Genomic DNA, 23,680 nt, shown 5'->3' on the forward strand with positions numbered 1-23,680 from the left:
AGAGAGAGACAGAGAGAGAGACAGAGAGAGAGAGACAGAGAGAGAGACAGAGAGAGAGAGACAGAGACAGAGAGAGACAGACAGACAGAGAGAGAGAGACAGGGAGAGACAGAGAGAGACAGAGAGAGAGACAGACAGAGAGAGAGAGACAGAGAGAGAGACAGAGAGAGACAGGGAGAGAGACAGAGAGAGAGAGACAAGGAGAGAGACAGAGAGAGACAGGGAGAGAGACAGAGAGAGAGAGACAGGGAGAGAGACAGAGAGAGAGAGACAGGGAGAGAGAGAATAAGTCAATCAGGAAAAAGGAGCAGTTCCTGGTGTTTCATTGATTCTCTTACATTCGTTCTCAGTGAGACTCTGTCAATACATCATCATTCATTGACCAGTACTGAGACCAGAACAGGACTGAGACCAGAGACCAGAACAGGACTGAGACCAGAGACCAGAACAGGACTGAGACCAGAATGAGACTGAGACCAGAATGAGACTGAGACCAGAATGAGACTGAGACCAGAAGAGGACTGAGACACAAACTCTGATATTTGTACATTAACAAAATGGCTGCAGATCGGTGTGACAGCTGAGAGGGGAACAAAGTGAGGACTGAGACACAGTTACAGGATTAAATGATCCTAACCTAGACTGAGGAAGCAGCGGCTGCTTTTCAACACGGACAGTGAAAGGAAGGAACAGGACAGGTCTGTTATTTGTCTGCCCACCTGTTGATGCTCGCTCCACTTCCTGGAACAGACCCAGTCAGACGCAGGAAGGTTTGGAGTCTGTCCGTTACATTAGCTGCTTTGGCAGCGAGTCAACACATTCAGAGTCTTTCATCTGTTGGACAGAGTGAAACAGAGGAAGAGGCTGGATCCTGAACTGACGCTGGTCATGTAAACTGATTTGTTTTATTAAATGTAGAAGACGAGCCGTTCTTCCTGGTTCCTAAATGTTAAAACACACAGACGCTCCAGTGACAATAATTCACTCAGACAGTAGAAATCAGAAGCATGAGTCTGAGCAGCGGAGGAACTCTGCATCGCCTCAGCAGCTGAATCATTCCTGTCTCATAAATGACCAATTTGTGTCTGTTTGGAGCATCAGGGAGCAGCTGACAGGTTCTCCAGGTTCTCCAGGTTCTCCAGTCAGTTATTGCTCTTTCAGACACAGTCCAGGGCAGTGACAACTTTTACTTACTGAGAAATTTAAAGGTTTGTGAACGAAACTAAGATTAAACACCAGGGGCCGGCTGCACAAAACTACTTAAGGTTTAATTTCTCTTAAGCTGAGGGAGTTACTTAAGTGTGTTGCATAGAATCTCTTAAAATGTTTCTTTAGTTAAGGAAAAGTACTTTATAGCAGTGAAAGAGATTTCACAGCGATAACATTCTGCTGTTTCCATGCAGACTGTTGATTTCTATTAGGTAGATAAATATATACTTTATTCATCCCATGGGGGAAATTCAAGAATTTGTTCCTGACATTTTTCCCATTAAGAGAATGGAAGGAATGTTAAAAATCTCCAGATAGAGCAATAGAACAATAGATACAACCTTAAATATTTAAGTGAACATTTTAAGGAAACCTTAACTCAGACTTCAAGGAAAATCTTAACTTAAGGTGTTTTGTGCAACTGTGGAAAAAAACACCTGTGGAAGTTGTCTTTATATTGAAACAGCCCATTTGTTATATCAACAGTCTGACCAACAGCGTGTCCAAAAGAATTATTATTATTTTAAACAATCAATCACAATTTTAGTCATTTATCAAGAAGAAAAACAAATGTAAAGACGTGTTTGTTTCCATTTCTTAGAAATAAATTAATGACATTTTTTTTCTGCTGGTGAGATTTAGACAGATATTTACAGACAGTCCTTTGTTTTTTATTATTCTAAACACTTTAAAGATTAAACTTATCCAGTTACACGAACAAACATTTTTACTTCTCTCCCTCCCTCCATCTATTCACCGTTCTCTCTCCTCACCTACAGTATCTCTCCATTTCCCCATATTTCTCTTCCTCAGCAACAGCCCCCGCCATCTGTTTCTCTTCTGTCCTCCCACTCCATCTCTCCATCTCTATGCCTGCTCTCCTCTCCCTCTCTCCTCCTCTCTCCTTCTCTCTGGTCATGATTGATAACAGCAGGGTCAGATATGGAGCAGGGAGCTTCCTTCACGTGTTTCCTCCTCCAGAGCAAACGGCCTCAGACGTCATTCTCACACTGACACATGGACTCACACAGAGCCTCAATCATGCACTGATGCAGTGAAGCTGCTGCAGCCACACACACACACACACACACACACACACACACACACACACCTCAACAGCAGACACAATAAAGCACATTATCAACACACACACACACACACACACACACACACACACACACACACACACACACACACACACACACACACACACACACACACACACCTCAACAGCAGACACAATAAAGCACATTATCAGCTCCAGTCTTCTCCTCACACCCACGGACACAGAAATCCCTCTAGATTCATTCCTTCACATTCAGCTCGGTCTTACAGAGCAGAGGATCCTGTGGCAGCGTTTCCTCTATGATATTAAACAGTGTCTGACTGTGAAATAAATATATGATGAAAAAACATCATTAATAATTTTCCCTTAGAACAGCAAATAAATTCAGTGTTTCCCCTATATTGTCTCAGACTACATTATGAGAACATTTATACACCATAATTAACATCAACAGGCGACTAATGATCTTCACTGGCACACTGTGTGAGCACAACAACACCCAACGTTATCTTGAATTGTTTGAAGCTAACCTTAGTGTAGCGTGGCTCCTGTGGGGAATAGGGCAGTGCATAACAAGTGAGCGGCAGAAAAGTGATGGGGAAGCGGTGAATGGAGCGGAGCAGAGGGAAGCTTAACAGGAAGTTGTCAGTATGGCAGTAAATGTACAGTATGGGCTGCAGTGTCAGTTAATAAATGCTGCAGCTTCTCAACACCAAGAAAAGTCGTATGTTGTTTCACCAACTGCTGGAAAAGTGAAGCAAACACCTCCCCAAGAAAGGCTAATGCTAACAGTCAGTTTATTGGCTGCTATGTAATGTTAGCTACATTCATAGGAACTCACGTTAATCAGCTGCTGGTCATTACTACCTGCATGTCCAGTGTTCCTGTTAGTAATTACAGCAGAGCCAGTGACCAGCTACCTGACTTAGCTGCAGTGATATTACGACCTCACTTACCTGTCCAGTGAGGAAACGTCAGATAAAGCTGAGGCTAGAGAAAATGTTTCTCAATGCAGAAGCTACTGTTCACTTTCATTTTCAATAAATGGTGTGAGTAATCTTCTGTGTTGTGGCATTTCATTTGTGATATTAATTTCTACAGATAAATGTCAAAGGCTGTAAATGAAGACACAAAAGACAAACATGAATCATCCCGTCTCTAATGATTCTGAAGTCGTTTCACTTGAAGTTATTCTGACTGGCATGAAAACGGGCCGACACCGACATTACTGCTGATATCTGCAGTTGTTGCACAATTAATCGTGGCATCACTTTCCAAGAGTCTGTTTCCAGTAACCTGATCACTGCTTCACCTTCTGCCAGCTCTGAGTTTCCCATCATGACCTGTTACCAATAAATCTTTCATCTGTTTTACCTTCCCTCCTCAGGACCGACACAGAGGAGCAGACATGAATCTGCTCCTGAGACATGTGGAGTCTGCCTCTATTCATCAGCAGGAACCGAAGCGCTGAGCTCAGCAGAACCAACTCCAGCCTCAACAGTGCAATGGCAGGCTAATATGGAAACCTAACAAAACAACACATCATGTCTGCGCCAAACAAGTTCTACAAATTTACACACAACCGCACAATCACACATGCAGACTGTGAATGTGCAGAGAAACACAATAAGAAGCAGAGAAGGGAAACAAACACACAGCAGCCTGATTCACAAACACACACAATAACAGTCTGTTGATTCAAATGAGACTGCCGTAGAACAGATTTTACCTGTATTTCTATAAATAAATGTAGATTAGAGCTGTGCGGTTAATCTAATTCTATTTTTGATCATGGTTTTGTCTTCCAACGATTATGAAAACAAGATCATCGAGACAAAACGATTATTGTGGCACGTTTTGTTTCAGCTCCTGCAAAAGTGACGGAGCCTCCGTGTGAGACGCTTCGATCTGTGACTGTGTTTTTAAAACTTATGTCTGGGCTACAGCTTCACTCTTTCATCCCTGAGCCGCAGTCTTTGTTCTTTAACAGCACCTGGACAGGTGACAGGTGTGTTCACAGTGTACAACTGGAAAAACTACAAAGACACAATGCTTTTTATTTTGAAATTTGTTTTTTTTTTGTTTTTTGGTGGTGCTTGATATTAAGTTTACTATCAACAAGCTTTCTAAAACATTAAATAAAAAAATGCTTTGTGAAATTATGACTGGTTATCTATCTATCTATCTATCTAACTTTTTTAATGTAGTTTTTTTTAAAGTTGAATAAATGTGTGGTGTTTCCAAACTCAATGAGTGAAGATGTAGAAAATCTGGACAAAATTAATATTCCTATAACGATGACAGTATTTAGAGAGGAAGCAGACAGCAGATAATAACCTGGTGACACCTTCTGGGCCGTGTACAGGTAAATGTATATGTAGTTAGGCAGGTGTCATGTCTGCAGGTCGTGGTGCGTCACAGCAGACACTAATGATGAGTGTCATACAGGACGTGAATTATTGCCTCCAGCAGATTGGGGCCTTACAAATGGATTGAACAGTCAAAATGCTGAATATTCCAACAGTGTTTTGAATAACATAAATGATACAGGGAGATAATGTGTATCATCAGTGGCTGCTTCATGCCAGCAGCTGTTCCTACCACATGAGAGTCAGCTGGGAGAGTAGATGATATATCACTGCAGCACACTGAGGAAATGCTACATGTTACTGTAGTTAGCATCAGAGTATCAGAGTAGAGGTCAGAGCAGAGAGCGGTCAAGTCATAAACAAGCAGAGAGAATTATGGGACATACTTTGAGACGGCCTAAAGCGAGGGACACGGTTCAGTGGAGCTGCTGAAGCAGCCAGGCGTCCATTGTGTCAAATGTTGTGGAGCTGATTATCAGAGATCGTCTGTCCTTCATTACAGACGATGTAATGATGGACGACGCCTCTGTGACGTCACCCACAGGTCTCAGAAGCTCAAAGTGAGCTGCTCCACCGCCGCCATCTTGGCAGTGTCTGACTCCGCCCCCTGACTCCCAGCTAATCCAAATATGCACAAAGAGGCAGGGCATATGTGGAGCTGAGGCTTTGGTGCATAAACTCACCCACCTGTCACTCAAAGAAGCCACACCCTCAATCCTCCATAACTCTAGTCCTTAATAAAATGTAGACAGGTGAGTTATATAAACAGGTGTCATGAAAGAGGAAATTAGCTCTAGAGACCAAAACAGTTTTTAGAGTAAAGTTGGACATTTTAACATGGGAGTCTATGGGGACTGACTCACTGTTGGAGCCAGACTCTAGTGGTCGTTAGAGGAACTGCAGCCTCTGGTTCTTCACTGTTGATGCTTCATGTTTCATTAGAAGTCATGTGGTCCTGCTCCGTCACATACTGAGGTATATGCTGCTTTCTGTGACTGTAATACTGTGTTAGGTGATCTGTTAATAACAATACAGACACTTGATCACAGGGTGTCAAGCGTTGAACCTGAACGCAGCTTTAACCACTTGTATCAGCTCCTCTTACTGTTTCTCCATTACTATCTGTACCTACAACACATCTGACTAATAATCAGTTTTACAGAAGGCTGACAGTATGAACTGGTGCAGTCAAACCGCCTGAGGAACAGCTTCTGCTGCTGAAACCATACTATATATTTTAATGATTTTAGTCTTTGCTCATTTTAACACACTGCTAAATAATACATGAACACTCTCACACACATGCAGAGGCTTATTTGAGCCTGCAGCAGGAGCACATACATGAGTTCAGTCTCAGCTCTGTGATTTATGACAGTGAGAACGAGTTTGAATGTTGAATTTATGACGCAGAAGTTGTAAACACAGAGATATGGGTTAGAGACATATAGAGATATACAGATGTAAACACCCCCTCAATACTATCTGAACTTTACACCCCACTGTACCTACATCTCACACACACACACGGGGTTTCCTCAGTGACAGATGAACAGCAGGGGTCCATTAGATCACTCAAACAACAGCTTGTCTTTCTAATGGACACTTTATTTGTCTTCTCCTCTCCTCCGTCATCCTGCCTCCACAAACACACTTCCTCATTTCTCTCTCTCTCTCTCTCTCTCTCTCTCTCTCGTGTTTGCTGTAACCATTGTGCATCTTCCCGCTCTCTGGTGGAGCCTGCCTCATTCTTTCTCTCCATCCTTGCCAAGAAAACAGTCTCTCTTGCTCTCTCTCTCTCCAGCTCTCACAGCCTATACTCCCTCTTCCTCTCTCCACCATTATTCTCACGCTCTGCTCTGTTTCTGTTTCAGTCCCTGTTTCCCACCATCAAACTCCCTCCCGCTCTCTTTACCTTTCCCATTATCTAACTGTTTCCCTCCCACTGTAACTCTCTCTCTCTCTCTCTCTCTGTCCAATTTCTGTCTCACTCTCTTTCCCACTATCTCCCCCCCCCCCCCCCCCCCTCCACTCTCCACAAGACTTAGGCCCTTAAAAGGAAGTGGCCCTGTCCTGCTTATAGCTGCATTGGTGTTAACCCTTTCCCAGTGTCACCAGGTTTACTGACGCCATTTAACCCCTTAAAGCCTGACTGTGTTTCAACATGTCACAAACAGAACAAGACCAACTAGCACTTATTTTCATTATCAATCATTATCACTGATTATTCTCTCTATTAATCAGTCGTTCATTTTCTAAATAAAATGTCAGTAAAGTGTAAAAATAATAAATAACTGATGATTTCCCAGAGCCCATAGTGATGTATCCAAACACAAAAAAATAAATAAATCGACTAATCATTGCAGCTCCAGTCAAAACGTCTGCAGTAACCCAACTTCTCTAATAACACGTCGAGTTGTGAGATAAAATTCCTAAATGAACTCGAAGCACTTCACCTCAAACATATACATTTATTCTGGCTAACGTGAGATAACGGTGAGCTAACGGCTGCCTGATAACAGCAACACGGACGTTTTTGTTTTTGAGTCTTCAGCTTTCTGTAGTCGACTTGTGTCTGATCTGTTCAACAGTTTGGTTTGGGTCAAGCTGCACAGAGCTCAGTGGTATCTGCAGTACCAGCAACCTCTCTACACCAATGTGAGTCATTTATTTCAAATTTCATATTGAAAATATTACTTAATGTGAGGGCGAGGTGCAGCAGCTTAAAGAATATTTACTGAACTAAGGGACAGAAACTAAATCAACTTCACTGTTTACCATCAGCTGAGCTGCACAACACCTCTACAGAAGCTTTACTTCTCCCTTTGCTTGTGTTAGCACATGGTGTACTGTGTGGCCCAAACACACAATAACAAAATAAAGATCAGTGTAATCGACGAACTCTACAGACAGACAACTAACTCAGCTTTACTAAATAAATGATGCTCACTTCACATAATCTGATTAAGTGTTTACATAAGGAGTCCTCAGACAGAAACTCACAGGCCGTACGGCTTCATCATACAGCGGCTCCTGTTCTTTGGCAGCAGCAGTAATCACAGCACACACTGACGTGCCATTTAGCAGTAAGTATATTACAGCACCATGAGAAAGTGCTTATTTAGTGTCTGTGGAGATCCAGCAGTGTTGGTGCTGTGTCACTCCTATCACTGGACACCAACCATCAAACACACAGGCAGAGACGAGCTGCTGAATGTAGACCAGACAGTTTTCAGTGTCAACTTCATTTACAAGCGATTAGTGAACCTGTTAATCCACGACCTGAGCGCTGCAGAGGACACGCTGCTCTGAGCCAGCCGTCACATCAACGTTCATTAGTGAGCACAGATTACGATCACTGTCTGCTCTGAACCTACACTGTCACTGTTTCCCTGTTTTAACAAACACCTGAACCTGTTAACTGCTGAACATCATAAATATGAATCTGTGAGTTTCTGTTGATTGATCAGAGGTAACGATCAATAACAGTATGAGTGAGACCCACCTAAATAATTGACCGGGCTGGTTTGTTTATGGCGTGTTTTCCCAGACCTCCTCTCTCAGTGGGAACCATTTGTGAAAAGAACTACATTCAAACTTTATTTATCTAACCCAACTTCAAAACTGAAGTAGAATTAATAAAAATAATACACATAAAATAGATAAAAGTTAAGATAAAGGTTTGGCCATCACCAATAATTTCTGCTGGTGCAGTGTAAAGTGAGCTGTACAAACCAGCTCACACTCTCAATACAACTCTGTTGTTTCCAAACGTGAAAACACAACAATCTGTTTAGTCTGGTGTGTGCAGCACCCACCACTGCTGGCATTACAACCTTCAGGTTCTACAGGTTCCACCACGTTATCAGTGATGGTCTGTGTGATTATAAACCTGCAGGAATCCCTGTTCTCCCCTTATCTAGCTCTGAGTTTATGTTCACAGCAACATTCACAGAGTCAGACTCATCTCATCACTGACCTCTTTCATTCAGAGGTATTGAGGAGAACCAGGGAGAGGCGGGCTTCTAATTATTTTAGGTCCTAACACAGTTTAAAATCAGCGGTCGGCAAGTCAGTTCGACCTTGGGCCAATTTTTCTCTAATCCATTAGATTACAGGCCACAACATAATCAAAGGCTAATTTAAGATATTGATAAAAATGCAAAAGGAATTGACCTTGTTACTGTTCAAGCAACAGAACCTTTGGAACATCCTTTCACAATTTTTCAGAATAAAAGTCCATAATAGCTTGAAATAAAGCATCGCTGCAAAAAAAACCAAACAAACAAAAAGAAAAGTTTCTCGCACTTTTATTTTCTAGGAAAAATCGCTCAAGAGGAAGTGATTCTGCATCATATTATCAAAATAATCTGGCGCGACAGGTATTATTGCTGGAGGGCCAGCTTTGGCCCGTGGGCCACCAGTTGCCGACCACTGGTTTAAGAGGAGAGAGCCTGGAGACGTCACATGGAGCAGTTTTATCTGGTATTATAGTTTTATATGTAGCAAAGGTAAAAACATGAATAATTACAGTGACTCTGGTCTGAAGCATCAACTCTCCACACGATGAGTCCAGCAGTATGTTTTCATATCTCCAGGATGACGCTTCCCACAACACACACACACACACACACACACAACACACACACACACACACACACACACACACACAGTATCTCACAGTATCCGAGTCCTGAGCGCCGGTTCCGTGTTAAACTGTAGTGACATTAGCAGCCGGTCTGCAGGGAGGACGGTGCAACATGCTCTCATCAAAGCACTGGAGTGTAACGTAAACACGGCCCATCTGGTCTCACATTACGTGACCATTTACAGTCACAGAGAACTCCAATCCTCCACATTCAACCCTATGTTTACAGGCAGCTCATTTACCCTCACACTGCTGGACTTCCAGCCTGGGGGCACCACCTGCTGCACCATGGAAACCAAGAACGTACACCAGCATGTCGACTTTACATCTATCTGACCATTACATCATGTTTCTACCAGCTACAGAACATCTCCAAAATCAAATCATTATTGCCATTCACTTATCTGAAGGTTATTCACACATTCATCTCATCAACTCCCCGTTTACATGTCTCTCCAAGAATTCTCTGTTTCCTGCAACTCATAGAAATTCTGCAGCTAGACTCCGAACTGGTTCCAAACCATGTGATCATGTAAAACCTGTTTTATCTTCCTTACATCAGCTACCTATGTCTTTTTGGATCCATTTTAAAATACTTTTAATCACTTTAAGTTTCTGTCCTGCTCTTCCCTGATGGCCAGACGCTGCCTGGCCCCAGTTTAAAACACCACTCAAAACATACTTGTACAAAGCAGCTTTTAATTCTTGACTTCATTGCTTTCATCTTTGTTTTTTACTTTTAGTTTTAATTTCTTTGGTCAGTTTCATTGATTTCATTGTTTTAACACAGTATCTGTAATTCTCCCTGTTATACTCGCCTTGCTAACTGACATGTTGCCTCTCTTCTCTGTGTTTTTTTGCTTTGTTTTTATGTTTGTACAGCACTTTGTAACTCTGTTTAGAAAAGTGCTATATAAATAAAGTTATTGTTATTATTATTATTTTACTGCAGCCACAAATAGACAAAACACTCTGACCTGTCTGTAGGTGCTTGAGTCTGGTGAACAAGTTGAACATGGTGTGTTTCATGTTAATTAGATTTCAGGTAACAGACTAGTACAGGAAGAAGGAGGTTAATACATACAACTATAAATATACAGTCTAACAGCAAGTGTGATCTCTCTCTCTCTCTCTCTCTCTCTCTGTGTCTCTCTCTCTCTCTGTGTCTCTCTCTCTCTCTCTGTGTCTCTCTCTCTCTCTCTCTCTCTCTCTCTCTCTCTGTCTCTCTCTGTCTCTTTCTCTCTGTCTCTCTCTCTCTCTCTCTCTCTCTCTCTCTCTCTCTCTCTCTCTGAAAATTTTATTCGTCAGTGACAGTAAACAGTGCAGCTGGCCTTTAAGAAGATAAATAAGAGGGTTACACAAACACACACTATCGGAGCTGCAGTGTAAAGACAGTGATATCAAGGCTATGCTAATACACTGATAACAGAGGGGGAGGGGCTGTGAACTACTACTGAACTCCAGACTCTCTTTATCTCNTCTCTCTCTCTCTCTCTCTCTCTCTCTCTCTCTCTCTCTCTCTCTCTCTCTCTCTCTCTCTCTCTCTCTCTCTCTCTCTCTCTCTCTCTCTCTCTCTCTCTGAAAATTTTATTCGTCAGTGACAGTAAACAGTGCAGCTGGCCTTTAAGAAGATAAATAAGAGGGTTACACAAACACACACTATCGGAGCTGCAGTGTAAAGACAGTGATATCAAGGCTATGCTAATACACTGATAACAGAGGGGGAGGGGCTGTGAACTACTACTGAACTCCAGACTCTCTTTATCTCAGTCATGATTAGACGAGGCCGCTGCCTTTCACGTCACCTCCAGCTGCGATTGGCTGGGAGCAATTTCAAGGCCAGCGGTTTCTATGGTGACCATGGATGTGTCAGTATAGGGGCACCATGATAAACCCACGTCATAACCCATTCATATCGCCATGACAATGACAATACGATTTATCGGTTAGCACTACTACACTGTACGAAAATGCAGGTCACTAAAATAGATGTTATGTTTGGGCCCAGTCACAGTCCACATAATACAACATTACTGATGTTAAACATTAATGATTAATAATGATGTTTCCACTCATGTCTGCCTGTGTGTGAATTATCCTGCATCCTCGATTAAAGCAACAGTGAAATTAAAGAAACGGTGCAGAATTTATAAAACATACACCACTTTCACACGTGAGCTCTACTGTTCAGTTCACACGTCTGAATGATGTCTGAGTGGGGGGGGGTCCTGTTCAGCTGTCTGCTCTAACAGCCAGTTTGGCAGGAAACCAGCATCATCCCTTTTCTAAAAGTCATATGAGCTGGAGGCGGGAAACCCTCTTTGTTCATAGGTGAACATCAAAGTTCATTATCACCCTGATCTAAGGTCACGGTGAAGCGCTCAGGTCAAACTGCCTGATCCATTCATCTCCATATTTCACATTATATTGACTTCATTTTTCCATCTACTTGTAATGGAATCCATATTTACAAATGTCTCTCTCTCTCTCCCTCTCTCTGTCTGTCTCTCTCTGTCTGTCTGTCTCTCTCTCTGTGTCTGTCTGTCTGTCTCTCTCTCTCTGTGTCTGTCTGTCTCTCTCTCTCTGTGTCTGTCTGTCTCTCTCTCTCTGTCTGTCTGTCTGTCTGTCTCTCTCTGTCTCTTTCTCTCTGTCTGTCTGTCTGTCTGTCTGTCTGTCTCTCTCTGTCTCTTTCTCTGTGTCTGTCTGTCTGTCTGTCTGTCTGTCTCTCTGTCTGTCTGTCTGTCTGTCTGTCTGTCTGTCTCTCTCTGTCTCTTTCTCTGTCTCTTTCTCTGTCTCTTTCTCTGTCTGTCTCTCTCTCTGTGTCTGTCTGTCTGTCTGTCTCTCTCTCTCTGTCTGTCTGTCTGTCTGTCTCTCTCTGTCTCTTTCTCTGTCTCTTTCTCCGTCTGTCTCTCTCTCTCTCTCTCTCTCTGAAAAGTGCCCTGGGATACCTTCTGTTATGATTTGGTGTGTAAATAAAGTTTGACTTGACTCCCTTACCTCCATAATGGATATCATGGATATCAGTACAGATGTGTTCTGATCTGACCAATCAGAGTGTCCGTATTTAAAGACTTTACCAACACACTCCACCATAGAACCAGCCTGTCGTCGCCTTAATCCGGCTCCATCTCTGAGTCCTGACCCGCATTCTGAGAAGCTGTGATTCACTCTGAGTTTCTACGAAGTTCTAGAATAAAATGTTCAAATGAAATTGATCAATCACATTTCTCTTTACCCAGAATCCAATGCAGTTTTACTCTGCAGAGACTGAATAACCACAGCTGACTGGACTGACTGGGAGTCTCCAAACCAACCTCTGCACCTGAGGCCTGTCTCTCATCTGTCGGTCTACTCTCTGAGGTAAACAGGTGGATATCAGGGCAGGTGATGACGGAAAAACCAACAGCATCTTTTAACAGAACTGAAGACAAAATGTGCATCTGCTTTCTCTTCTTCTCATTCATGCTTTCATTCTCCTCCTCGTTAATTCTCTCTTTCTTATCATGCCAAAAACAGTTCTGCTAAACCGCCCTAATAACCCCCCCCTCCCTCTAAGCCATCCAGTCTAATGAGATTGGGCCTCAGCATCGAGACAGAGACATTAGACAGAGAGAGAGAGAAGGACAGACAGGGAGAGAGAGAGAGAGAGAGAGAGAGAGAGAGAGAGAGAGAGAGAGAGAGAGAGAGAGAGAGAGAGAGAGAGAGAGAGAGAGAGAGAGAGAGAGAGAGAGAGAGAGAGAGAGAGAGAGAGAGAGAGAGAGAGAGAGAGAGAGAGAGAGAGAGAGAGAGAGAGAGAGAGAGAGAGAGAGAGAGAGAGAGAGAGAGAGAGAGAGAGAGAGAGAGAGAGAGAGAGAGAGAGAGAGAGAGAGAGAGAGAGAGAGAGAGAGAGAGAGAGAGAGAGAGAGAGAGAGAGAGAGAGAGAGAGAGAGAGAGAGAGAGAGAGAGAGAGAGAGAGAGAGAGAGAGAGAGAGAGAGAGAGAGAGAGAGAGAGAGAGAGAGAGAGAGAGAGAGAGAGAGAGAGAGAGAGAGAGAGAGAGAGAGAGAGAGAGAGAGAGAGACAGACAGACAGACAGACAGACAGACAGACAGACCAGAACATGATGTGAATGAATGGTGTCTGAGCCACAGGGTGAAAACTCTCTAACTGAGTTTATCTTCTGGTCAGGTGAGGAAGCAGAAAAACATCTGGTGCTTTGATAACCAAAGTTACAGGTGGACTGAAGGCATCTTTTCTTCACACTGCAGGAGGCACTGAAACAATCTGACCTCTGACCTTTTCACCCTCAGACACACAGATAATGTTTTACTTGTAAAAGAATTAATCTAATTACAAAATAAAAATACTAGCAGCGCTGTCTGAGGTGAGAGGTGACGTACAACGGCTTGTGAATTCACAATAACACAGAGAGAGAAGAGCAGGAGTTAAACACGGTTACATAAACATTTTTAGTTTTGTCCATTTACTCAAAGTCCTGAGAAATTCAAGCAGAACTCGGTCCGGTTCAGTAGCTGCTGTTGGTGTGAATGAAGGTTTCAGATGAACTGGTGAGACAGTGGTCAACATTATGACCCAGAGAGAGAAGGGGGGCGTGTGAACTCCCAACAGGAGCATCAGAGGAGGATGTACAGCCCCCCCACCCCCCCACCACCACCACCACCATTTCCTCGTTTTTCTGTGGTGCCACTAAAGATGGCTTTAGGACAGAGAATGAGGAAGTACCAAAGTATCAGTTCCAGACCAGGTCGTACCATTCTGCTGCCACAGCCTCCTCCCTCCTCTCATGATGGGTTTCTCCTCTTTCTGTTATTTTTCTGTGTGTTTCAGTTTGTTCTTTCACACGCTGAGACATCCACATGTATTTTAGTTTCTCCTTTCTGCTGCACACACAGGGCAGCCTGGCCCTCCGGCAGCTCAACAGGATCCTAATGACAAACAAACAAACGCTGCTCTGTTTGTCAAACACAAAAACACCCGAGTGGATGCAGAGACATGTCGCCTTACACTGAGAGCAGATAAACAGCTGCAGGATGACACACACCTACTGCACATGGTTTACAGTCGGTCTCTGTGACTTGAACTATGACCTCAGAACTGACAAACACACTTCCTCAGGTGTTATTTGACACTGTTTCAAGATGTTGCTTTATCTCAGTATCTAAGCTGCACAACACACAGCAGGTCTCACTGTTAATGCTCTAACATGGTCCTTTTTCATAACCTCACATACACAAAGACAAAATATCCAAAGATTGAAGAGTCTTGTTCAGAGTAACGCTGGCAGGAAGACAGGATGTAGAAAAAGAGAAAGAGGGAGGTGGAGAAACAGGTAGAAAGATAAGGCCACAGAGAGACAAAGATCAGGAAGGTAAAGGAGGAGGCGGACGGTGGACAGGTGAGCAGAGAGGTAGACGAACCAGCAGACAGTCTTTCAAAGGAATGACGCAAACACAAAAAGATAAAGAAGATGGTTCAATAGAGAGGACGATCAACAGGTAGAGACAAAGACTGTTGCTTTGATAAGGAGAGTGCAAACTATAAGGAAATACACAGGTGAGACAACCAACAGCTGAGATAACCATCAGGTGAGACAACCAACAGGTGAGACAACCATCAGGACACAGAGACTAGATGAGCAGCTGAGTTCCTCTGTGACTCTTCTGTTAGTGGTGAATATTACAGCTGCATGATACACAAAAGAATCATATTGTGATTATAGATTGTATATTGTGATGTCTCGATCGTTTTATCATCTTCACCAAAAAAATAAATAAAAAGGATGATGATTTGATTTTTGTTCATCTACGGAGAATATGATCTGCAGGTCGGGGCGTCTCTGTAGCATCACAACACTGATGGTGCTAACAATGCTAATGCTAACCATGCTCAACAATGTGACACATTTTACCTTCAAAAAAAAAAAAAAAAAAAACAGCAGCTGCTGTGATTTGGATATTGAACTAATTGTGCAGCTGTAGTGTGTGTATATATATCTATATATATATATATATAGATATATATATAAAGATGAGGAGGCGAGACACTTGTTGTATCAGAGACAGACTGAGCTGTGTGACTGACAGTCAGTTCAGTCCAGTCCAGCAGGTCTCTGCATCAGATTTACCTGCAAGCTAGAAGCTCACTGCAGCCACTCTGCTAATCAGGTCAGCTGTTACACACACACACACACACACACACACACACACACACACACACACACACACACACACACACACACACACACACACACACACGCCCTGCAGGATAATGGACACGGACATCTCAGTCTTATAGGAGCTGAGTGTAAAGTTTATCACACAACTAAAGGAAAAATGTCACAAAGCGAATTGAAACTAAAACCTGGTTCAGAGTTTTAGTTTTGAGAACACAAGAGAAAAGAGAAACTAGAACTTATAGAAGAACATATGTCTCTGTCCCTCCACTGAACGTGAGTCTACTCATTCATATGTCAGAGGTAAAGGGGAAATCAGCCACAGAAAATCAGACAGAGAGAAGAAGAAGAGTTCAGGGTGAAAGGGGGAGACAGAGAGACAGAAACCAAATAGGAGAGAACAGCAGAGAGGTGGAGGTGACGGAGAGAGGGAGGAGACATGAGAGAGGCCAAGCCACATTAACCCCAACAATCACTCTGTTTATTATTTATCTGTTATTATACATTATATTCTATATTTATCTGCTGCTCTGTGTACACGGACGTGTTCACACGCACACACTCATAAAGTTCAGACCCTCACAAACACGGGTGGATAACAAATGTGTCGTCACGTGGACCCTCGCAGCCACATGGACACACACTAAAAATAAAGCTTCAGAGTTCATCTACAGCTGCATGACACTGTCACACTGATAGTGGTGGACACAAGTAAACACACTGCTGTCTCAAACCCATAAAACCAACAATAATCTAAATTTGTTATATATCTATCAATGATTCTGCTGCTGGTGAAATAAGTGTAAAATTACAGAGACAGAAGTTTCCTGTGTCGTCTCTCAGACAGACGCAGTGAAGACTGAGGGTGTTGTAAGTAACTAAATTATTAAATTAACTAAAATATATTTATCTAATATTGTCACCATTGTGAAACTTCAGGATGCAGGACTTGCAGACACTCTGTTTAGTGAGGTGTCTGAGTATCAGGGCCTTGGTCATACAGTTGTCTGTGGTTGTATTCAGAGCACTGCGCCTTATGTCGTATTTATTGGAGAGCTCAACATCAACAGAAGAACTTCAGTCCAAGATGAAAACTGACCATCTGGGAAAATTTGCACCTACTTGTACAATGAAAGGAAACAGTGTAGTAGCTTCTGTTGGTGTTATGAGTCTTCACAGGATCTCTACCAGTATAAATAATCAACCTAACACTCAGGTAGGAAACTCCTGCCTGAAGAAGAAAACACTGGACCAAACAAATGACACTGTTGTGGAGGGAAATCTCCCACAGTCAGCTAATGTTTCCCAGGATGATAAACTCTGCTGTGTTCTGTTGAGCTGTTTTTCTTTCCTCCGTCACTTCTTCTTATAGGCTGTTTTATCCCTGCTGTCTCTTTTATAAAAACACCTTTAATTCATTTCTATTATCACTCAAGGGACTCACCTGCCCCCCCCCCATCCATCTTTTAATAAACAGCCCCACTCACTTCAGTCACAGAGGCATCCATCCATCCCTCCCGTCTCTCTCACACTGACACTAGGCAGAAGAGCTCAGAAGGAAACAAGACCAGGTCCAGAGCCGGTATCTGGCTGGAGCCTGTCGGAGGAGAGTCTGCTGGTTTCAGCCCTTTATCTGTTTGGAACCAGTTTGAAACAGAATCGTTGCCCATTAAGACGCCATCTTAACTAGCAGTCACTTCCTGCTGCCAAAATCCTGATTTTATGACCCCACCGTCATCTGAGTAAATCAACAAACACATGAGTGTGGAGGGAAAGCCTGATGACTCTCTTCTACAGGAAGTAGCTGAGGTTTGTCCAGGAAGTCACTAGATTTGGCGCTAGGTGCATTTTTGAAAAACAAAAAAAATTGCTAAAGCCTCAGTCTGAAAAGTCAGTTCATCTTCTTCTTCGAGTTTTAAACTTTCATCCTATGTGTTGCACGATTTTCCTCATCAGTCCTACTGTCATGAGGAAGCTGACTGAGCATCACCACACTCCAGCTCCTCTACTCCTGTTGGTCTGAGTCTTTTCATTTCTTCCATCATGTCTTCTCTCTCTGCTTCATATTTCCTGCAGCTAGCAAGTTGCTGTTCTACAGTTGGTCGATGTAGCGACAAAGGTGCTAAGTGTTCAACATCATTAGACTGACCAATGGTGTAACTTTATCACTCAGTCAGTCAGTGATGTTCGTGTTTAAAGCCTGGACTTTGTTCATCTCCAGCTCCTCTCTGTAACTCATCTGCTGGTTACAGTCAAACCAGAGCTGAACTCATTTCTAGATAACTGAATCTATTGTTAATGGTCTTAGTTTGACTGTTTGTAGCTCGTTGTTGTTGTCTCTTTTTAGACTGAACATCTGTATAAATCGAGCTAATTGTAGGATATTATCAACTGTGTTGTTTGTTTTGTCTTATTTTTGTTGTTGACTGTTTTAATGACATAAATGTAAAAGAATTAGCAACAGCTATAAACTGTTTGTGCAACACACTCGTTTCATGTCTTGTTTTGAAACCATGTTAAACAAAAAAAAAACTGAGTGAAATGGAAGACCACACATTAAACCTGGATTCACTGGATTCCTGATATTAAGCATTCAGTTTTACAGTCCCAGTTGTGAGCAGAGCCCAGACTTTACTCAGCAGGAGTTTACTTTAATCTGTCCATCTACCATTGTTCTTCTCCACAGAACCTTCGACTCAGAAAGAGTTACTTCAAAACCCAGATAAGATGGAGGTACAACAGTTTGTATTCAAAACAATAGCTGCTTTTGTTAAGCAGCTTAGGCCTGTGTAGTGATCCTGCTGTGGATTTACGCTGCAGGAGTCAGGGAAACAAAGCATGTAAAATAGGACGTCATGTTTTAGGAGGATACTGTACTGTCCATGGGAATACATAACCAGCTATCTACTTCATTTACATATCAGGCGTTGAGCCGGTCCACTCACACACACAGATTTCCTGCAGCAAATGAAAGGTTAAGAGCACGCCAGTGAATCATCACAATCTAACAAGTAGCCCAATAAAAGAAAACAACATTTTACATCTAACAGAAATATCAGAGACAGATCATCTTCATGTTGCACAACCAGCGTTTCACCTCGATGCCCTGCACACTCTTTAACAAACTCAGCTCCAATAAAACTACAGCGCTGCTCTATCCCGTCTCTGCTCAACACAAAATTCACAATGGCCATTATTTCCTAATTAAGGGGTCAATACCCAAAGTGTCACTGGCCTACTTCCAGTGGGTGACCTCATGACAAAAGCAGTCACGTGTTTTAATGAGCTGTACTGTAAATGAGAGAAAATGACTTCCTCAGGTCTTCAGATAGAGACAGAGCTCCGTCCTGACACCGGTCTGTTCTACGGAGGATTTACGTTGTGTGTGAACAGCTGTTCCCGCCCTTACTGCTGCGTCGCACAGCGCGGCTCCTGTTGCCAACCTTGACAACACAATTTATTTATTTTTTTTTCACATGAGCTTTTTGTTTTAAGTCTCTTGGTTTTAACGGTTGTACCGTTAGCTGTTGAACTGAGCTGAAACACAATATATGTACAGTAGAAGTGTAATCCTCAGACTCTCTGTCACTGTTCTTTGCTTTCATTACTGCAGCGCAATGAATCTGGGGATATGTTGGACCAGGAAGGATCCACCTGTTGGAGCCTTCGTTGCCCAGGAAAGCAAGGACGCACCTGAAGGAGCCTTTGAAATGAGAGTGTAGTCGCTCCACAGCCTCTGAAGGATGAGAGCCGACCTGGGACACAGCTTGTGTTGTCGTAGCAAATAACTGATGAAATAAACAAACAAATCATAAACTGCTGTTGCTTACTTAACCAACATGGCGCTCATAGAACTATTGTATAAAAGCAACATCACGCTCGAGGTCGTGATGTCACACTGAAGATCACCAGCTGTGATTCAGTCGTCGGTAAGAGGCCGAAGTACAACATCACCTCACGACTTCTCATGTGATGTCGCTTAAACAACAGCAGAGAAAGAAAGGTGATGACATCGATCACCGACCAGCGACGTTGTGATTACACGACCCTCGTCTCAAAACCTAGTATAATGAGGTACAGCCTTTACAAACTACCATTAATGTTCCTGGCTCTGTGACTGTGTTATTTCATTCAGCATTAAGGTTGTATATGTGTCACCTGTGAACATGAACATGAATATCTGTGTCTGTTCTCCAGTCCCGAGTTTACAAAGTTATTTTTGTCTTTGCTGCACAAGACCAAACTGGTTGTGGGGCATGTGCTGTTGAACTGGTGGCATTATAGTACTGTGTACACCTGCAGGCTTTCACAGCGGTCAGGCAGGAGCACATGATGTCTCTCACTATACAGGCCTGTGTTCTTCCCAACACAACCCAACGCCTCGGGCAGTGTATACAAGCCTGGCTGGATAATCTAATATCATGGATGTCAAGTGTGTGACCAGCAGCATCCAGGAAAAAGCCCCCTTCCCCCCCAGGAGCACAGCAGTATCAGCTCCCTGTCCTTTATTGCCACCTTGGACGAGGCGTGGAAAACGCTCAACAACTGATCGCTAATCAGAACGTACCAGAAGAAACGGGCTCATGCCATCACCAGGCTGGAATTTGAACGGGTGTGAAATCCAAGTCATAGCACATCTGTTTGCTTTTACAGGCACGCGCGCACGCACACGTGCACGCACACACACACTGCTCCCTCAGCTGAGGTCACAGCTGTTTGACAGGAGCCAAACTCCACTAGTGTGAGCATAGAAACAGAAAGTGTAATCCCCCATTTACCCTGAGCCAGTGTCTACCACTCTACCAGGCCAGCACTGCTCTCAGCAGAGAGGAGCATTTGCATGTGGGGCATGATAGATATGGTAAACCTATAAATGATACAACTGAAGGTTAAACTAACAAATACTGTTTCATATTTCACCCTGAGAACAGATGTTTCCTCCACCAGTGCTTCAGTGTCTGTCAGCGATACTGACAGGAGACACTGTGGAGACATAATCATGACTTCATCTAAGTAGGAAGTATAATGAAATTCAGTCTCTAGCTTAAACATGTTCCTTGCACATCATTGAGTTTCAGGAGACGCGCTGATACAGCTTCAAAGATCAACTCATTGAGAAAACACAGAACCCTCATTCACACGGTAACAGCCTCTGGCTCCACAGCACACTGATGTGATCTGGGCCACGCTGCTCTCAGCAGCAGGAGAGCTGAGCTATGAAGCAGCTCACATCTCCTGCCAGTCTGTCAAACACTGATGAGAGAGGTGTGACATCAACACACCGAGTGGGGCCGTGATAGTCAGAGGTTAAAGGTTACACAGTACCTGAACTACTACGTTTAAATATGAAGAACTGCTGCTACAGACAGATATGTTACAGACCATTACTACAGACCATCCACCGGCTACACTCAGCAACGGCTTCACCATCCGACCCATGAGCGCTCAGTAGTTACTACTACATTATGACATCAGACCACACCCATCTTTGAGCTCATCGACACACCTGTAAAGTTTGGTGACTGACACATAAACACCTGCCAGAGGACTCAGAACCACCTCTGTGGTAGCTTCGCCTACACACACATGCATGCACGCACGCACGCACGCACGCACACACACACACACAGGGCTCTAGTTGTATTTAACTTCCTGGGACATCCTGTTAAAATGGCACAAGTCTCCACTTCTCACATTAAAATGTTTTAGTGGTAAAAACAGGCTGTTTGCTGACAGTAACGTAAAATGATCTTCACTACTGTAACTGTTATTCACTGTGTATCTGCAGGTCGTGTCTGTATCACTATAGAATATAGTGCAAAACCTTTTCAACTTAACAAAATGCACAAAGTGAGAGAGAAAGTGTGACTGGAGACTGAGATCAGATGAGCAGCACGAGGGCTGCTTCCCTCAACTGTCTGTTCATGGGATTTTATGAGTGTACATGTATGGAAGCAAATGTGACGAGCATCACACACTTACAGATGAGATATATTCAGACTGTATCAGGCCTCTCTCTCTCTCTCTCTCTCTCTCTCTCACACACACACACACACACACACACCTCTTTCATTCTGTCCAGTTTCACTCGTACAGACATTTTCAACAAAATATCAACTTACGTTCAAAGTCAGAATCATCATCTTCATCATCATCTCCGTTGGACTCTGTTTGCATCGGCTCCCCGTCAAACATCACTCCTTTCGCCGTCTTGCCACCAGCGCCAGCCCCATCCTGATTTCTGGTGTCCCGCAAACGGGTGAAGTATTGTACTGCAAAATCCACCAGGTCTGACGGCCTCTGTCGCAGCACCTCCACAGTGTAGCCCTGCAGCAGTTCTGTCAACCCCACCGGTATCTCAATACTCATGGCTGTGTGTGGTCGGTGGCGGTGTTTGCTGTCTATCTGCAGAGGGAGAGAGAGGTGTCAGAATTTGCTTCAGTACTGGGTCACTCTTGTGTTTTGGTGCAGGCCTGTGTGTGGTTATAAACTGCCTAATGTTCATTTGAACAGCTGACATTGACTGTGTGTCAGTGCTCTGTGTGTCTGTGTGTGTTGAGTGACCGATGACGGCTCAGCATGACCACTGAGGCCGCCTGGGTAAGTGAAGAAATGACCATCAAGTCTGACAGCTGAAAAGATACTACACTGACATTTATAAGCAGGTTAGTGTAATGTCCTACATGAAGTGCTGCTGGGACACTGTCCCTGAGCGGACACTTTATCTGAGGCAGAGCCCGGGAACACACAGTCCCCACAGCTGCACACAACAGATATGAGCTGCACATTAGCTGTGAACAGATAAACAGTCACTTTCGGTCATGAAGCCGCTTCACGTCGCCACAAACAGAGCTGTCAACTTAGGTGGGTGGCCGGTTGGAACTAGCTAGCGAAGCGGCTAATTAGCTAATACTCCAGTCAACTAGCTGGCTCACGGGGCTTTACAATCCAGAGATAGACTTGGCTAAACTTACCGATCTAACTTAACGCTAGCTAACGAATAATGACTGCAGCAAATAGGGCTAGGGTTAAAAAAGTGCAGTCTCACTTTCAAACCACCAGGCGTTAGCTATCTTGCTAGCTAGTGTGCCACCTTCAAGGAAGCCTTCACCGTTAGCTTACGGTGTAGTATGGCGCACTGGCTGCAGGAGCTAAGCCCCGGATAAGTGGCTGGCCGGATAAACGTTGCTATGCAAGCACAGCAAGTTGTACAGGAGCGGTAAGCCGTGTGGTGAGCTAACTCAACATTAACCGACAGTGTGTCACTTACGTGCGATTCAGTCTCCCCGGCTGAACTAGCCAGTCCCCTCCTGCTCGGTGTCTTCCTTGTTCTCCCTTATTTCGCCTCTTCTTTCTCGCCAGTCTCTTTGCCAGTGTAGCGACAGTATCTCTCCACAGAACTCACTGGTACAACGTAAAGCCAACGGTTTTACGTTAGCGTCACCTTGCTAATGTTCAGACGGCTATATTAGCTTGCCAGCCAGCTGTACAGCGATGCTGGCTAAGTTAGAGGGAAAAGCTTCGACTTCGCCGCTGCAGCCTCTTACGACGTCCACGCACTTAGTGAGGGTGGGACTTACAGTGGCAGTGGAGGGAGCAGGCTAGCTGACAGGCTAACTGGCTGACTTGCTAAGTACTTGTTAGCAACTGCCTGTTTTCTTTTGGACACTGCCGAGCGACTCCACTCTCCTCAAGACACAAGTATTCCGCCGCCGCCGCCGCTGCTGCTGCCGGGTGACAAATCCTGAGCTTGGCGTTTACACCGCTGCGCCACACCGCCGGTCAGTTCAACCCGCGCGACCGACGGAAGCGTTTATTCAACGTATTCCAGCAGAATGGCGGCAAATTACAACAAGAGGAGCCTGTAAGAACGAACTGGAAACACGTTTCCTCACTCCCGGCGAGGCGCACCACAGTTTTACGCACGAATGAACCGCTGGCACTGGCAAGCGTGAGGGGGCGTGGTTAGTCAGTGAGCAGAAAGCGCTTGACATTGACTGACAGAAACAGCGGCCAATCAGACTACAAGTTCAGAAAACCCCAGCCAATAGAAAAATGTTATGTAAGTAGAGGCGAGATAGAAGGCAGAGCCATATTAGTCCTCTCAGGGAAGCACCACACCCACTGGCCTTGTCAGGTTGATAGAGATCACTAGAAATTTATGATAAGAAATGAAACACATTCCAGCAGCCAACATGTCTGACTGAACATAGTCCCTTAT

At 43.8% G+C, this 23,680-nt stretch overlaps 1 protein-coding gene across 1 annotated transcript in view; it reads right to left on the minus strand.

Moving 5' to 3' along the window:
- prkar2a (protein kinase cAMP-dependent type II regulatory subunit alpha) overlaps positions 1 to 23,387 on the minus strand; it is a 47,620-nt gene extending 24,233 nt beyond the window's left edge. Inside the window, exons 1-2 of the mRNA XM_022757551.1 lie at positions 22,730 to 23,387; positions 21,582 to 21,864 (exon numbers count right to left, since the gene is read on the minus strand). Of these exons, the coding sequence (XP_022613272.1) occupies positions 21,582 to 21,828 (247 nt within the window). The 5' untranslated portion in view covers positions 21,829 to 21,864; positions 22,730 to 23,387. The remainder of the gene's footprint in view (positions 1 to 21,581; positions 21,865 to 22,729) is intronic.
- Between the last annotated feature and the right edge of the window lie 293 nt (positions 23,388 to 23,680).

Source organism: Seriola dumerili, unplaced genomic scaffold (genome assembly GCF_002260705.1).
Source record: "Seriola dumerili isolate Sdu_G_001 unplaced genomic scaffold, Sdu_1.0 BDQW01000283.1, whole genome shotgun sequence".
In the NCBI taxonomy this organism is placed as follows: domain Eukaryota; kingdom Metazoa; phylum Chordata; class Actinopteri; order Carangiformes; family Carangidae; genus Seriola; species Seriola dumerili.